This window comes from Hippocampus comes, unplaced genomic scaffold (genome assembly GCF_001891065.2).
Source record: "Hippocampus comes isolate QL1 unplaced genomic scaffold, H_comes_QL1_v1.1 scaffold1, whole genome shotgun sequence".
Lineage (NCBI taxonomy): Eukaryota > Metazoa > Chordata > Actinopteri > Syngnathiformes > Syngnathidae > Hippocampus > Hippocampus comes.
In genome coordinates, this window is record NW_017805010.1 from 736,930 (window position 1) to 754,574 (window position 17,645).

At 42.5% G+C, this 17,645-nt stretch overlaps 1 protein-coding gene across 1 annotated transcript; it reads right to left on the bottom strand.

Moving 5' to 3' along the window:
* Window positions 1–6,693: 6,693 nt before the first annotated feature.
* Window positions 6,694–17,487, bottom strand: impdh2 (IMP (inosine 5'-monophosphate) dehydrogenase 2). Its single transcript, XM_019863175.1, has 15 exons — window positions 17,320–17,487; window positions 17,119–17,244; window positions 16,181–16,229; window positions 14,523–14,624; window positions 14,091–14,165; window positions 12,812–13,018; window positions 12,302–12,389; window positions 11,821–12,020; window positions 10,436–10,526; window positions 10,222–10,317; window positions 9,771–9,914; window positions 8,930–9,074; window positions 8,271–8,414; window positions 7,303–7,386; window positions 6,694–7,117 (listed from the first exon to the last, which is right to left on the bottom strand). Exons 2-15 carry the CDS (start codon window positions 17,217–17,219, stop codon window positions 7,096–7,098), a joined length of 1,548 nt encoding a protein of 515 aa, XP_019718734.1. The 5' UTR covers window positions 17,220–17,244; window positions 17,320–17,487; the 3' UTR covers window positions 6,694–7,095.
* Between the last annotated feature and the right edge of the window lie 158 nt (window positions 17,488–17,645).

Consider the following 17,645-nt stretch of genomic DNA (forward strand, 5'->3'; position numbering starts at 1 on the left):
AATAATCGCATAAAATTTGCACCGAGATTATAATAATTTGGTGTTTGTTTTTTTAAGTGTGTTTTATTTCGTTTTGACTTTTTTAAAATTCCGTTGCTGTTAATTAGTTTTTAGAGATGGTTTGTTAATTTTTTTGTTTTTAATGTTTCTTTAGTTGTTATTATCCATCCATACATGACCGCAGTCATTTTCTGATCCACTTTTCCTCACAAGGGTCGCGGGCATGCTGAAGCCTATCCCAGCTGTCTTCGGGCAGTAGGCGGGGTACACTGTGTGGAGAAAAGGCTCACCCTCCTCCTTAATTTATTTGCCCTGTGACGACCGTAGCGTAGCTCCTTGCCCCGCTGACAACGAAGGGGGTTAATTTGTATTGAATGTGTATCGGCTGATGTCATTAGATGTAGTTAATTTGTGTGACCCCTAGATGGTGCCATTACACTGACATTTCTCTTGATTCTTTGGTTATACAGTACGTATTCAGATATACTGTATTCTGAACGGTAGTTTTTGTAATATCGGAAGTTGGAGCTAATTATTTTGACTTGTTTATTTGTAGACTGCCAAAAATACAGTTTAATTACAGTTAAAGCTGGGACAACATAGTATTCGCTATCATCCTTAGTGTTGTGTAGTACAGTTTTATATTATGCTGAGCAAAATAGCTGCTAATGTTTATTTGGCAAAACAAGAGGTGTAAGAAGCAACACAAAGACAACAAATTGCAACTTAGTCTGATGAGAGTTGACAGTGGCGTTACTTTTAACCTTTTCGCTTATTATAAACAATGCTTTGAGTAGGGATATAGACTACAGTTGAATGCGCTGAGATAGCAGTATGGTCGCCTCAATATTCGGCATGGTCAGGAGGATTTATATTTGGTGTCATTCTTGGCTGACACGGAATTCCCGGCTGTCTTCTGTTGGCTAAGCAAGCCGGGAGAAAACGTGTCATTGAGGAAAATCACCAACTTCTCTTCTTTTCAAAATATTGTTACAATGCAACAATCCTCAAAAAAAAAGAAAAATCAGGTTGCTATTTGTACTATTATAAACCATTTAAGTCCATTACAATTTTTAAATTAAGCGCTGTGGGCAGCTCGGGTGTTGAGATGTTTTATGCAGGGTGAGATGGAAACGGAGCCCCTAACCAGCTGGAAGTCAGCATTACAGCTGCATTATGGGTTCCGTTACAATCCCACTCGCCAAAATAAAAGTCCCAGTCCAGGTTGGCATCTTGTCCTGACAGCACTCCTGAAAAGGAAAAGAGATCCAGATCTTCTACATATAAAAGCACACAATCCATACAGTAATGTATGCAGTTGTAATGTATTCAGTATCTAGTATAATTTAGACCTAAACGGCCAGTGGGCTTTCGTGACCGTGACGATGACAGGCTAAACACTTTCGTTCCTTCACAGAGTCTAGCGTGAAGAGAAACGTGAGTCTCCAGAACGAGAGTACATCTCCATTCAGGGGAGGCAGCACTTCATCTCCGTGTCGCTGAATTACACTTAGTCAATTAGTGCGTGGATCCACGCACGTGACACATATTGCCGACACATCGTCAAACTCAAATATCCTCTATCCACCTACACCACTAATACTGCGAGCTAAAACTATGACATGTCTGACTATAATATGTGATAACGCTATAGTTAATTCTGAAATTATCGGTATTAAATGTAGTCTGGTTAGTGGACTCCCTCTGAACCATCATCCAGTCTAGCTCCCGAGTCATGTGTAAAGAGGCAAAGTAACGCAGAGCGAGGGCAATACTGCCTAAATTGATTCAGAAAAGTTTGCTTATAAACGCGTGTTCTAAAAATAGGTAAGTCACAAAAGATTTACCTGGTTGTTAAATTTTTACACATGACAGCGGAGCGGGCACTTCAGAGACCCAAATACGGAGAATCAAATGACCTAAATATGCTGTCTCGACATTTGTGAAATACAGTATAATTTATTGTTAAAAATGGACAGCGGTAGAGGTAGTGATGACACTAATGCTACTACAACATGAGAGGTGTCCTGGTTCACCAACGAGTCTAGAACACAGCAGTTGGTGATCGTCTATCGCTAACGTAACGCCGACACAATTCCGTTTTTACGACATCCCGCAAGTGCATTCTCCAGCCAACCATTTCCTTTACTGTGCAGCAGGGATCACCAATCTTTTTTCAAACGAAGTGCTAATTCTTGACGACGGTTACTGCAAAGCGCTACCGGTAGAGGTGTATAATTAATTGATTGATCGACAATTAATCGATCGCCAAATTAATTCACGACTATTTTGTTAATTGATCAATCATTTCGAACCATTGTTTTCCTTAAATTTTTTTTACATTCTCTCACTGCAGCCAGTCAACGTGAATATTCTCTGATTTCTGTAATCCTCCATTAAATCAGACTTTTGTTTTTGATCCAAATGAGACATTTGCAAACATCTGCTATTAATTTGGAAAACAACGATCAACATGTTCCCGACACGTTACCGACCAAACCAGTATAACTGATCTATCCATCCATCCATTTTCTGATCCGCTTATCCTCACAAGGGTCACGAGGTGTGCTGGAACCTATCCCAGCTGTCTTCGGGCTGTAGGCTGGGGACACCCTGAGCTGGTTGCCAGCCAATTGCACGGCACACACTTGACGAACAGCCAAATGACTTACACCTCGGGACAATTTAGAGGATTCCATTAACCTGCCACGCATGTTTTAGGAATGTGGGAGGAAACCGCAGTACCCGGAAAAAACCCACAGAGGCATGGGGAGAACCTGAAAACTCCACACAGGAATGCCGGAGCCGGAATCAAACCCTGCACCTCTGCACTCTGAGGCCGACGTGCTAACCAACCAGTTGACCACCGGCACCATGTTGGTGACTCAGGTCCACCGGGAAGCGGGAGTCTATCCAAGCGGATTTTCGGCAAAAAGGCAGACAACTGTACACCCTGGATTGGACAACAGACAATATTCACACTTATGATGACGCCGTCACTGAATGGGAATTCAACCCACATACTGCAGAAGAGTAAACAACTATACTGTTAGGGACGTCAAGAACATGATAGTCATAGTAAATAGTGTTGAGTATACAGAGCTGTGTTAGATTCACAAAAAAAAAACTGTTTAGAACAACTACAGCAACACAATTACCGGTAATATTCATGCCGTCCCAATGAGTGAAGACGATGTGGTCACAGCAGAAAATAGCAGGAATTGTGATTGTTTGTTCCACTTTCAGCTGTTTGTTCAAGGCCATCGGAGAACAGATTGCTCCTGTTTTGGCTCTCAATGTCGAGATGTGACTCCTGTTGCTCAGTGCAAGGGGCCGACCTATATTCTCGTTGGGTTCAGGGCGAGAGGCAAAGTCCTGAAAATCTTTTGACTTTTTGACGAATCACCTCGCTAGTCTTTTAGAAATGGAGATCGCTCGGCATATCGTTGATTACAATGATGGACTGGTTTAAGTTTACAAAATAAATGAGCGGTGAAGCACGTGGCCCTTGCAACATTCCATTTTTCTGTATGGCGGCCCTTGGAAGAAAACCTTTGGGCCCCGCTGTCTTACAATCCTCAAGACATTCATTTTTGACACGGTGACCTGCTCTCGCTGCACAACCATCCAAAATGCACCCGCACTATCCACTCAATACCCAACACCCACACATCCGCACATCCGAGAATGATGTGCCCGTAGACACATTTGTCCACTCACCTTACGGGGACATAAAAGGAGTGGCCTGGTCTTGAAAAACCTGTTGGCTCCAAAGAGAAAGTAAAACTCAGCGTGTTACAGGAGATCAGCTGGATGAGAAAGGCTGGAATGGAGACAAGCACCAACAGGAGCTTCTGCTGACTTTTGAGCTGAAAGCAGGAAGTCCTGAACACATTGAGGAAGACACACATATTCGGTTTTCTGAGTCAGGCGCTGATGAGGAACAAAATGATGATCCAGTCAATGTGAAAGTTTTAAGGCTCAGACGTCAGATGAGTCATACACAAAGAAATAAATGACAAAACAGAGCTCACACACTATTGTGGCTGTGTGAAAGTTGGTGTTGTCTATCTCACCAGCACTACAGTGTCCCTCCGCTCTTCCTCGTCCTCGTCGACCTCCTCTTCCTCCTCTCCTTCTCATGCAGTGGTGTCTCGTCGTACAACTTCCTCTTTATAAGGCCTCCACATTCATTTCACTTTCACTTCTAACCACAAGACAAAACTCCTCCTTCCCGATTCAACCCACAACTGGAGAGGGATAGCGTTCTTTTTTTTTCCTTCTTCTTCTTTTTTATTTTGTATTTGAAATACTGTATACAGCATTTTCAGGACACGCAGAAGGGGAAAAAAACACTTTGTCCAGACATTTTAAAAATTATTTAAATTTCAATGATACATAAATACAGTTTTTAACTTTGTTTTGCAGGTTCCTTAAAAGTTGTATGCGGTTAACTTATTAAGGTTTGTACTGACTGTTGATATTTTTACAGATGTATTTTGATGGCATTTGTACAATGTCTTTGTTTAATTTGGTACTGACTTTTTTATTCAAGGACACACACTCTTATTTTGTACAGTTACTTAAATTACTTTTGTTAGCTAATTAAAAAAAATATATACTTTTTTTTTTTTTTTACATTTTCATTTTGTACAGACGACACCATGATTTTGCTTACATCTCATTTGGCACAGATTGTTTTTTACTACAAAACAAAAGTGTGTTAAATCATTATGAAAGCTGCACAGGTTAATAATGACATCCATTTAATACGATCGCTAATTTTAGGTTGCGATTGTTACAATCGTTGGCGACAACATCAGGTATATCAGCAAAATCGAATGAGCCCCAACGAGAGCAATTGCAATTACAAATACTGTATCAATATTTTAACTGGCAACACAAATGCATGAATTATTTACTAAATAGCCGTTGGTGTGATTTTTCGCAGTCAAGGCCAAAATCTATTTACCGTTATACATTCTTTATCCCTTTCCAGGACAGCGGTTACAAGAGTGGACAGCCATTCACATTGTTTTCTCTTCTATTAATTAATTTTCATGTGCATCAACCACTACAATGGACCCTTATGTGTGTTGCCATCCACTGCCATTATTTTTTTTCCATGCCTAAAGACGAATAAAAACACTTGAGAAAAAAAAAATCCTGATGTAGGTTGTCATTATTTGTGCATGAAAGGGTTAAGCAGCGACTTTTATGGGAAAAATAAATCAAACGAGTTCCAGTCGTCAAAACTTACAGCCACTGAGTGTCAAATGCGGTTGAACGGATGTGAAGTGCAAATGTTTAAAATATATTTTGGTACAGTTGATTGTGCGGTTGGGTTGTAGAATATCAAATGGAAGGTGGAACTTCCAGCAAGATACAGATACGGTTTAAGCACTGAAGGCTGTAGTAGCGCATAGTTGTAATACAATCCACTCGCCTTCATGCTGTTTAACTGCAAATGTGTGTCACTGATGAGCAGACATAACGGATGAGGATGTGAGGCAGGTGAGACCAACAGAGTGTGACCACTCCATTTCCCGCAGTTACTGTATGTCTCATGTCAGGCCTGGAAAGTCCGGTGGATGTGACAGAGTTACTTGATCCTCCCTGGAGACGAGGTGAATGTGAGCGAGGTTTGCACACACAACCGTGAATAAAACACCGTGATGACCATTTGAAAGTTATTTTTTGTATAATTTTAGAATTTAAAGCACGCACAGGAATCCGGTATTCCGTTTTTTTTTTCCCGGTAGTCTGAAGAACTGAATGGCACATTTGAACAAGGTTCTGATTTTCTGATTGAAGCAGCGCTCTCAGTGCAAATTTCGAAACTCACCTATGATGAAGAGATTTTGTGGGTAACAAGCTCTTATATTTTGTGGGTAACAATCTCTTATGTTCATGGTCGCGGTTTTTGCAAAAGAAATTTCTACTCTCAAATGAAAAAGAAAAACTAACAGGTCTGACTTAGAAGAAGAAATAGAGAAAACCCACAAAACAGTGAGGGAAGTTTTTTTTTTTTTTTGCTCTGCTGAAAGTGCCACGATGATCAGCTGGAATGCGTCTTCCTCTGAATATTTTGTTTACTATACAAAAATATATAATATTTTTTGAATTAAAAGGTACAATGTCGCTATTTTATTTGATCGATTATGTCACTTTCATTTTAAGATTGCACAACAAAATGCCTGCAGATAATATTTTGACCTCAAGACAAACAGTACCATCCAATCTGTTCGTTGATTGTTAATTTCTCAGATGTCATAACCCAGCAACAAGAATCATCTGAATTCATTTTGCATATTCTCACCGTTATGTCAAACTAAGACCAAAAGTATTCACACCAACCAGCCCGGACTTTTTTTTTTTGTGAATTCTTTTTGCTGCAAACGCCACACGTGTCAAAATCACTTAAAATGTTGAGAAAATATTACTTCAGGGAAAAAATTCAATATTTATTTTTTCGTTGGGGGGGGGGTGGTATTTGAAAGGCTTTTTTCCCCCGCATACACAAAAATAAAATTGGCATGCATGTAATCAATTATTTATTATTATAATTATTTATATTTGTCAAAATACAAAAAAAAAGCACAAACACATTTAAAATTCATACCACATCTTTCAGCCTTTTGCCCCTTTTGAATCAAAAAGAGACTCAATCAACAAACTGAAAGACTTGTTACGGTGGCCATTCCAGGCTTTTAATTGCAATTTCATTTGAGCTTTATTCTTTTTTTTTTTTCCGTGACTGAACAAAAGTAAGTAAGAATCATGTAAAAAATAGAAGAACTTTTATTCTTTGAAAATGAACACAGTTGTATAGTGGGCACTTAACAATGACATGGAAGGCTTTGGAGAACAGTCACGTGCATTGACTGATAAGGCTTAGCTGTCCTTCACGCATTATTCGAGGATGCATAGAAAATGCGAAATGTCTGGAAGACTTGATGAATAGAAATGCTCTGAGGTTAGTCGTTCGTGTGTGTGTGTGTGTGTGTGTGTGTGTGTGTGTGTGAACATTAATAGGATCATAGAACAAGAAGACCTGGAGTTTTGGCATCATCGTCTCCAGCTGAAGGATCGTCTTCAAAACAGACGCTTCTCATAACTGTGACGAAAAGATAAAAATCACAGGACTGACCACATGGCATTTCTTGTCATGAAAAATGGCTTCCGTGTGTTTATTTAAAGAGAAAGCCTGAGCAACCGTCGAAACAAAGAACCTGTACAGTGCCCAAATGGCGGGACCTGCTTGCGCAATCGCTTGAGGTGTGGTCTGGTGCAAGTGCGTACCTGTGCAGACTGTGGACACCACCCTCCATTTGAGCCGATGCCGTTCTCTTTTCAAATCTCAGGTTTCCACTGTACATCATGGCTCTGACACAAGACAAAAAGGCATTTTGTCAGCGCTCAGCTACACCTCAAAGACACAAGGTGATGCTTCGCACGGGGTTCATTTGATGTCCACACTCCAGTGGTCATAGAAAAAAAAAAAATAATAATAAATCTCGGTTAATTCAGAAGTGTATTCGCAGGTTGAAAGATCTGGTCCAGATAACTAGACTGGTCTGTATGCTTTACATCATAACATCCATCCATCCATCCATCCATTTTCTGATCCACTTTATCCTCAAGGGACGCGGGGGGTGCTGGAGCCTATCCTAGCTGTCTTCGGGCAGTAGGCGGGGGACACCCTAAACCGGTTGCCAGCCAAACGCAGGGCACACAGAGACAAACAACCACCCGCGCTCACACTCTCGCCTAGGGGTAATTTTGATTGTCCAATCAGCCTGCCATGCATGTTTTTGGAATGTGGGCGGAAACCGGATTATCCGGAGAAAACCCACGCAGGCCAGGGGAGAACATGCAAACTCCACGCAGGGAGGCTGGAGCTGGAATCGAACCCAGTACCTCTGCACTGTGAGGTCAACGCGCTAACCATGGACCACCGGGCCGCCCTGCATCGTAACAGTAGACCAGAAATGTTTTGGGCCATAATACGTTAAACACTTTACGCATAAACAGCAGTTTTTTTTTTTTTTTAATTTATTATCAATTTTGTGACAGAGCATCATAAGTTGGAAACAGTGCAAGCCTTCTGTACAAGGGAAAAAAAGCTGTGTAGAAAGGGAGTGCAGTAATAAGCGGAAATGCGTGTTCGTAACGCCACAAAGTTGAGCTTGTGACGATTATCCATGTGCACGATGATGTCACAGCACGTGCAAAATGCAGCCCCTGCAAGTGGTGCCGTCGGTGTGTACCTGAGCTGAGTGAGACTCTTGGTGCCGATATCCTGGCAGGAGTGTTGAATGCCAGCCAGTAGGTAGGGAACAAACTTGTGGATGGAGCCTTTGTCCTGCACAGCTCCTGAAACACCCTGAGCAACTTTGATCTTGTCACTTTCACTGTGGACACAAACATGTACAAGAGTTAGTTGTCCAAAGAAATTGTATATGATAGCAATCAATGGTCAGACCAACATGGATGATGTGGTGTTTGGTACCTCCAGCAAGACGGATATTTTTTTTTCCCCTCATCAAAAGTAGTGCTATTGGAGCTGGAAGGATTTCACCCAACAGCAACAATATCTAATGAATCTCCACCAGGTCACGTTTCGCTCGTTACAAAAATCACCATTTGTGTTTTTACCGTGCAACCTGTCTTCAGCTATATGCTGAAAAAAGATCATGTTGAAAGGCCTGACGTCTATGAAAAAGGATTGTGTGACCTTGAATAGTTTGATTAGTGTGATAATTTCACGCAACATATCTTTGGTATGACACCTCCGTATTTCTGATCTCATTCATGAGTCGCAGTGAGTGCACGGGCTCATTACTGCCACCCGGTGGTCAACTTGATGTGCTCTTTTTTTTTTCTCCACTCAAGACTCCCAACAAGGTTGATGAGTACGTTTTGTCACCTGAAGTATCTCGTCTGAGAGCCCAAGTTTTTGTCCATGGCATCCAGGGAGCCCATGCCACGGTACTTCTTTAGCCTGATGCCATCAGAGAAGAAATATTCACCAGGAGTTTCGTTGGTGGCGGCAAGCAGAGAGCCCATCATCACTGCACAAAGATGCAAGGGCAGTTAGATGACTGAATTGCGAGAAAAGTGGTTTGTGAACTAATGTGCATCCATTGTCCTTTTTGTCATTTTCATTTAGTTTAGGTTGAGCTACACAAACATTAAATTGTTTTTTAAAAAAAAAAAAAAAAAAACAGGCTTCTGAAAAAAAAAAGTGAAGAGATGTTTGCCAAATGAATCTGTTAATTTTGCCATTAAGCTACTTATTAGAGAACAAGGAGTCGTGCAAAAAGTACTGAAACATTGAATAGTTCCACATTCAAAAGTTTTTAAAAAGTTAAGGTTACGTTCTCCTTGGAGTGCATTTTAGGTCCATCCTGAAATTTCACCCAAAAGCTAAATATCCCAGAATTTTTGCGAGTAGTGCTTGTGTATAATATGCCAAAAACGGTAAACTCACTTAATACAACCTTATTCACCGTATTTGTCGAAAAATAATGGCCAAGAGACTAACATTAGCAGCGAGTGGCTAAAGGTGAGATTGATTTGATTTTTTTCAGCTTCACAAAACAAGTGAGCCATGATTGGTCGTTACCTGAGCAAACTGCAGACGGGAAATCCGTAGCCAAGATTCGAATTACAAACTTCAAAAGCGTGAGGCGGATATGCCACCCGAATTCATTCAATTTCAACTACTTTATACGGGAAGCATGGTTAAAACCGAACAAGACTTCTACCTGTGGATGCTCCAAGTGCCAGTGCTTTGGCGATGTGTCCGACATTCTGAATGCCACCATCGGCAATGACGGGCACACCAAAGTGTCTGGCGTACTCCGACACCTTATAGACCGCAGTGGCTTGCGGTCTGCCGCAGGCCAGCACTGTTCGGAAGACAAAAGGGATGCAGCGTTTTGCCAGCGAGATGTGAAGAAAGTCTAGCCTGAACATGACTGCGTTTACAGCCTTTGACATGGAAAATAAATCCAATCAATTTTTGGTATTCATTTGAAATCTGCAGAGACTTTGATGAAACTTTAAACCGATATTGAAATACAGTAAGTGCTGTCAAAATGTATTGTACATCTTATGATGTATTATACGCAATATGTATTATACACATTCCCAACGCGATTTTTCTGGGGAGGAGTGCGAGTGGTGGTCTGTTGACTTTGCGGTGCAGTCACTCACCTTCCTGTGTGATGCAAATGGACCCGCTGCCCATTCCGACTCTCAGTCCGTCCACTCCTGCGTCGATCAAGTTTTTCGCTTGAGCGGTGGTCACCACTGAATGACGAGACCAAATAAAAAATGTTGGCGAAAGTAAGTGTTATTTACAGAAAATCTTATTCAGAATATTTAAAATCATGTTAGAACAAATCCTGAAAAATGTGTGTTTATTTACCATTGCCACCAATGACCTGCAGGCTTGGGTACTTCTCTTTGACATATTTGATCATGTTGACCTGGAATATTGAGTTACCCTGAGAAGAATCCTGTAAGTGGAGAATGTAACAACATTCATTTTTTGGAACATCACACATTATTATTATTTTCATTTAAATGAGACAAAACAAAGTATACGGAATCAAGAGGCAAGTTCTCCCATATGGCTCTTAGGCAGCTTTCCCACTGTACAGTATCTGCTGAACTCTACACCTCGTTTCGGGGCAGCTTTCACAGTGGGAAAAGACTGCAAAAACGATGCCACATTCAATGTATTAGTTGCTACCAGACACAGTATCAAACATCGACAGTGGAGAATCACGGTCTCCTACTGTATATTTACTCATCAAAACGGGGCTGTTGGTCAGTGTATAGGGCCACATTTTAATCAATCGAGGCTAAGGGTAGTGAGATAACACACAACTGCAGCAATGTGAAAACAGTGAAGTACAATAATGCTACATCTGAAGCTAAGACGGCAACAGGGTAAGCTAAGTAGCGCTTTGTTACACCTGCAGCTGCTGTGAAAGCGCGATATAAATAACGATGTAATGTACCATATTTTCCGCTCTGTAAGGCGCACCTAAAAGCATTCAATTTTCCCAAAACTGTTACTATGCCATCTAGTGGTGATTATTAGCAGGAACGACTTGTAACCTAAAAGACTTCTGCCCTACACTAATTGACATGTGCATTCACCAACAGACAACTACTTTGTGAGCTGTGCGCGGCCATTATGAAACAAAGATAACACCAAAAGCATAGTTAACTACTGACTAAACAAAGGAAGAAGGAGACAAGACTTCGAAGAATATTTAGCCCCGAGCGGATGTGAGCCCAGGAGGTTTGTGTGCCTTTTTGTTGAATCAACTTTTGTTTTTCATTTATTGTTTTGGAATGACATTTGTATTTATATGTTTTATGTCTGTGTTTATGACCAGTTCCGCGTGGCTTTGTTCTATATAAATAAAGCTGTAGTGTATTGTATTTGCTTTAATGTAGCTGCATCTAGTGGATGCATCGCGCAACCGCAGCCACTATTGTCGCTTCTATTCTATGCGCCTTATAATGCAGTGTGCCCTACGTATGAAACCAGTTTTGAAATAGGCCATTCATTGATAATCCGAAGTGCTTTATAGTGCAGAAAATACGGTAATGTACTGTACTGTGCTCCAGACTGCCCCTTAACGGTGGAATTTTGTCAAGGATTAGAAATCGGACCGGTTTTTGCCAATAGTAAAGCGTCAATAGAATAAAATCATGTCAAGATGAGCAAGTACCCTGTGGTGGAAAAGGGTAACCTGTCGGTGAACAAATGTGCACTTTACATGTCGTCATCCTCACCAGTACAATCACATCCACTCCGCTCTGCACCAGCAGGTCCAGGCGGTATTTGTCATCATTGTGCGTGCCAATGGCGGCGCCACACAGGAGCTGCTTGCGGGAGTCTTTGGAGGCCAAAGGGAAGTCTCTGTTCTTCTTCAGGTCGGTTCGGGCAATGATGGACACCAGGCAGCCGTCTTCATTCACAATAGGAAGTTTGCCTGGAAAAGGAACATGGATTAAGTTGCTGTTGGTTTCTGATGGAAAACAAAACATACAAAAGGGTGTCAAAGTTTGAAACATATTTACATGTGCAAATTTTATTCACGGACAGGACCTAAGGGGACAATCAGTTGGTGTGCAGGTGCTTAATATTTATGAAGGGATATTGCCAACAACTGGCCTGGGATGTGCGCTGCAGTTGTCTAGCTTGTTTTGTCAGATTGGATTTTATCGGTGTGCAAAAAAGGGTGAACACCAGCAACCTCAAAATTAACTTCACCTTTCTTACTCCGTTGTAGGATTTCATTGGCTTCTTTCAGTGTCACGCCAGCAGGAGCAATCACGAGATCTTCTCGCTTTGTCATAACCTGTCAAAAAGGTCACACACAATGAACTACACAAACAAAAATAATACTTCCGGTAGAATCCAAAAATAGTTGTAGTTCTTTCCAGGCCTCCATCACACCCTTCTCCAACTTGAGTAATTCTACTATTATTAACTTTTCAACTCCAGAGTGCCCTGACGGTCTTGAGATTTCATTGTGCCTGTCACGATTTCACAAGGCCATGTGCTGGATGTAGCAAAGCAACCCCAAAACACAACTTGTTTCATGTGTAACAGGAGGTGGACCAATCAAGAGGACATTCTCTTTGCATTTTTGGCGATTTCTAGACTCTGTTTCAGTTTAAAACATTTTTTCTTGAATGGAAAGGTGCCAAAAATTTTGCCCAGGTCTAAACAAACCCCATCATCTAATCCCATCTTCAGTATTAGTGAGATATCAGATACCTGGCTGAGAGGCAGGTTGTGCTCCTGCGGCTTGAGAAAATCGATGTCTCGCGAAGAAATGATGCCAACCAGCTTACTCCCCATTTTGCCGTCTTCCGTGATGGGGATACCACAGAAGCCGTGGCGGGCCTTGGCCTGAAAGACGTCCTGCACGAGGTGGTGAGGGCTCATCACTACCGGGTCTGTGATGAAGCCCTGCTCGTACCTCTGCAGCGGGGGGAAAAACATGGACGGGAAAGAGACAAAAAACTATATTTCTACTGGACAGTGAACAAATGAGACAAAGAACACTGATTGGTAAAATTGTTGGAAAAAAAGAGATGGGCGGTTGTGCTAGTACACAATGTGTAATCCTCTTTGTTTTATGTTTAGTTTGACAGTAAACTTCAATGCCCCTTTCCCACTACCGCAAAATCACGGGTAAACACGCTTTTTTGGGCAGTGGGAAAGGCTCACTGGCCAGTGTCGATCCGTGTCCACCAGCACGCCATCGGAGGCGGGTTGTGATCGCTTCGGATCGCCTCCGCTTGCAGTTTGAAAGCCTAACACGGGACTTCCCGGTAATTACGTGATGACATAGGGCAGTACGTGATGAGTCATAACATCGCGCGCCATCGGCCTCGTATATAGCACGCCCCCACAACAAAGTTAGGAGATCGCCCCTTAAGCTGTTGTCTCAGTAGTAGCAAAGAGTTGATCCTCCGCTGCTTTTAGACCATTTTGAGGACGGTAACAAGCATAAGAGAAAGAACACTCGCTTCCATGTTGCTTTGTTTCCCACCAAGAAATCTGTCGCACTATCATCTACGCAATCACAGCGTGGTGACGTAACCAGACGTAAAGTGGTGGTGGTGGTGTGGGGCGCAGAATCGCCTTCTGTTGGTCAATGGAAAAGGGACATATTGCCGATTGGTTGTGTGTCGCCACGGATCACTACTGCCCGCTAATTTCAGTGGGAAAGGGGTACAAGTGGCAGTGGCAATTAACTCATTCAGTACCAGCCAATTCTAGACCAAGTCTGAAAAGACGTGTAAAAATGTCTTTGGGAGTGAATGAGTTAAAAGCTTGAAGCCTATTTTTGGAAAACATTGTTCACTATCTGCTAAACTGCTGCTTGCTGTAACGCGAGTTGGGTTGGCTATCACCATTCAGCACTCATATTTCAAATTATTGCTGGCAAATCAAAAAAACGGCCAATCGACAGCTCAAATTTCAAAAAGTGAGGACACTCGTGATTTCAAGGTACCACCGTATTTGGAAATCAGTCACTACTCCATACCTTGACTTTCCGGACTTCATTGGCCTGGAACTCTGGGGTGCAGTTGTGGTGGATGAAGCCGATCCCACCTGTTAACTTGGGAAAAGAGCAGACAAATTGTCAGACAGCACACCCTCACTGCCCACAACATTGGGTACACTCGCACATGATGCAACACAAAACCTGTGTGAAACATTCTGCATTGGCAGACCAGACAAAGAGTATGGACCTCACCCATGGCCTGAATGTGCATCAAAATTATTTGGAGAGGCACAAGCATATTGTTGAATTAACATCTCTCTGAGATCAAAGCAGATCATGATAATGGTTCGACGTGTAGACTATTTTATGTAGGTCTCGTCTCTAATCTCATGAGATGGTGCAGGTCGGCTTGACGGCGTAGGCCAATGAGTGTACTTGGATGAGCGTGGGAGCATTCGACGTCATGCTTACTGCCATCGCGATGGCCATGGTGGCCTCCGTGACCGTGTCCATGGGGGATGATACAAAGGGAGTTTTCATTGTGATTTGTTTGGTGAGCGCCGAGGTCAGGTCCTGTTGACGGGAGGGAGAATTGACATCTGCAATCAGTCACTAAATCAAAATAGGGATTTGAACAATTAAACAAAGCCTCCAAACGATAACTTGATTCTTCACATACTGTAGTTGTCGATGAATCTTGACACCTCTAAGCTGTACCCCACTTCTTGCCCAGACCCAAATGAATGAGCGGTAGAGAAAATGGATGGACTGGTGTACATACTATTAGTTACTCAGCAACGTAATTTTTTTTTCTATTATATCCTATCTAGAGGGTAAAATAATACTTTATTTGGTGTGGCACGGTGGACGACTTGTTAGCACGTCCACCGGGGTTCACAGGGTTCGATTCCGTGGGTTTTCTCCGGGTACTCCAGTTTCCTCCCACGTTCCAAAAACATTCATGGCAGGTTTAATGGAACATTCTAAAATTGTGATTGTTAGCACAAATAGTTGTTCGTCTATGTGTGCCCTGCAATTGGCTGGCAACCAGTTCCCGTGCCCCCCCCCCCCACCTTCTGCCCGAAGTCAGCTTGGATAGGCTACAGCAGGGCCCCCCAACCTTTTTTGCCCCACGGACCGGTTTATGTCAGACAATATTTTCAGGGACCGGCATTTAAGGTGTGGTGGAAATAATACAACAAAATAATATGGTATGAGCTACATGAAAACTGTGGTGTTTTCGAAATATAATAATAAACACAAGGAGCGTCTAATCTGGCCGCAACACTCCGATCGCTATGGCAATGTTTAATGCCTTCAAAATACAATACAACGCAAATTCAAAGTGCATGAAAATGACGACTCACCACAGCACCGAGCTTGATTTTCTGCAACCAGACGGTCCCATCTCAGGGTAATAGGAGACAATGACACCTCAAGTGTGTGGTTTATGTCCAGTCTACTTCGTAATTTTGTTTTAGTCGCCGTTGCTGCAGAAAACCCCCTCCTCACACAGGTAGGATGTCGGAAATAGCAACAGTGCTATTGTGGCGATCTCAGAGTATTCAGCCATAACTTTAATCCAGTTGTCTCGAACGTACTTTTAAGGCCGCCGTCATTTGCGATCTCCAGCAGTATTTTTTACTCATTTTGCGAGCTCCTGTGTTTTGTTTTGAAGTAATCGGTCACGTGACGGAGAAGCGTGGCTTGATGTGTGTCAAGTGTGACACAGACGGATGTAACGGAGAATCCGGTAGTTTTTCAAAATAAAACATCTTTCGTTTTCCGAAATAAATAAAACGGAATGAAGGCAAGTTCTTTCTGTGCGGCCCGGTACCAAATGCCCGGCGGACCGGTACCGGTCCGCGGACCGGCGGTTGGGGACCCCTGGGCTACAGAACGCCTCCAACCTGCTCGCTGTTCTGTTCATGTGCTGCCTCAGAGTGGGGCATTGTAAGATTCTCCTGTGGTTTGAATCATTCACGATGAGGGGACATTTGTAATCCTCTATTCGCTCTCCCAAACATCATCTCATACTCAGCTTACTGCCGTTTTAATACCGCCCCATTTGCGTTAATCAGATTCGCTGTGTTGATGTTGGTAAACATGCGATGACCATCCCGACTCACCACTTGATCGGCAGTGAAGTCAATGTAGCCCGGCAGAATGAGGAAGTCACTGAAAGCGAGAACACAAGAGGGGTTTAGCTCACAAGAGTCGCCTGTAGTGGAGCCTCCAAAGTACAAGACTTCAGAGTGCTTTCCATTACATCTTTCAAACATCAAACAAACCACACAAAAGTCTGCAAACACCTTCATGCCCAGTTCTGATCTTAAACGGGTGAGTAGAGTTACTTCATTGAAGTTGTATCCATTCTTCTATTTTGTACAGCACTTAACGTTATTTGGAGGGAAAAGGCCACAAAATTGTGACCGAACTTCTGGGAAGGTTTGAAATGACAGTAATCCTTGTGTCTTCTTTCAGCGCATGCGGACCCACAACGCAACTGAAAAAAGAAATGATGCCCACGACAGCATGTGACTTCATTTTAATTCATACTGATCAACTTAAAAGTAATAAAACAAAATGTAGAACCGGGTTGGTTGACTCTGAGGTTTTCAATACTTCCTGGCTTCTAAAGAGTTACGAAAAAAAAAGGTTGCACCTTGACCAGTTAAGCGGTTACACTATTAATATCAATGTAATTGTGCATCACTCATTAACTTTAAGATGTTAAAAGTGTCAATGTAAACATTGAGTCACCATTCAACACTTCTATTTTTTTTTAATACTGGGGATTACAATATGGTTATCAATGCAACTCGCTGTTGGGCATTATGAATCAGCGTGTCTCACAAAACTTTTATCTGACTCGTGTTTCGTTCAGAGTTCATCCCAAATGTGTTGTTCTTCTACACCCAACTCATCCAATCCTAACTTTATAGACCTTGTTTTACGCACTGGAGCAGTAAACCTGTTTCTACTCAGTGAGGAGTGATGAAAATGAAGATTTCGAGTCAAGTCATGGGTCTATCCCACATGAACGCGACAAAGCCTACCAACTTACTTGTATGTGAGTCCATCTCCTCCGTTTACCAGCTGTTGTCCCGTCAGTCCGTCCTCTGGGACAGTATCGTCGGTCTGTCCGCTCAGAACGTATTCTGCCATGAGCTCTAACGACACCCTCACGGTTCTATGCACAAGTAATTTGCTTTAAAAAATGGCGAGGCTATGTCAATGTTTATACATAGACCACGCAAGAAAATACCTTGAATTTTCTTCTGGAACCCCCTTCGCAGCGTGCGCGGTCCAAGTGTCAAAGCGGTTCCGAATGGAAACGAAGAAGCGTGCCGAAACCCTCTCTGACGTCGGGAATCCGCCATGTGCTTCCTGTCTGACGGCTCGTAATGACGTCACGTCCGACCCCACAACGTCGAACGAGTCCAGTGAACGAAAACAAGGTTATTTCTGTCAATACGTGGTGGACCCCCGCTATTGGAGGGGGATAGAGACTGGGCTGGACCGCGAATTGTAAAAATCAGTGTGTATTTTAATTGATTAATTTCCTAAAGGAAAATAATGGACATCCACCAC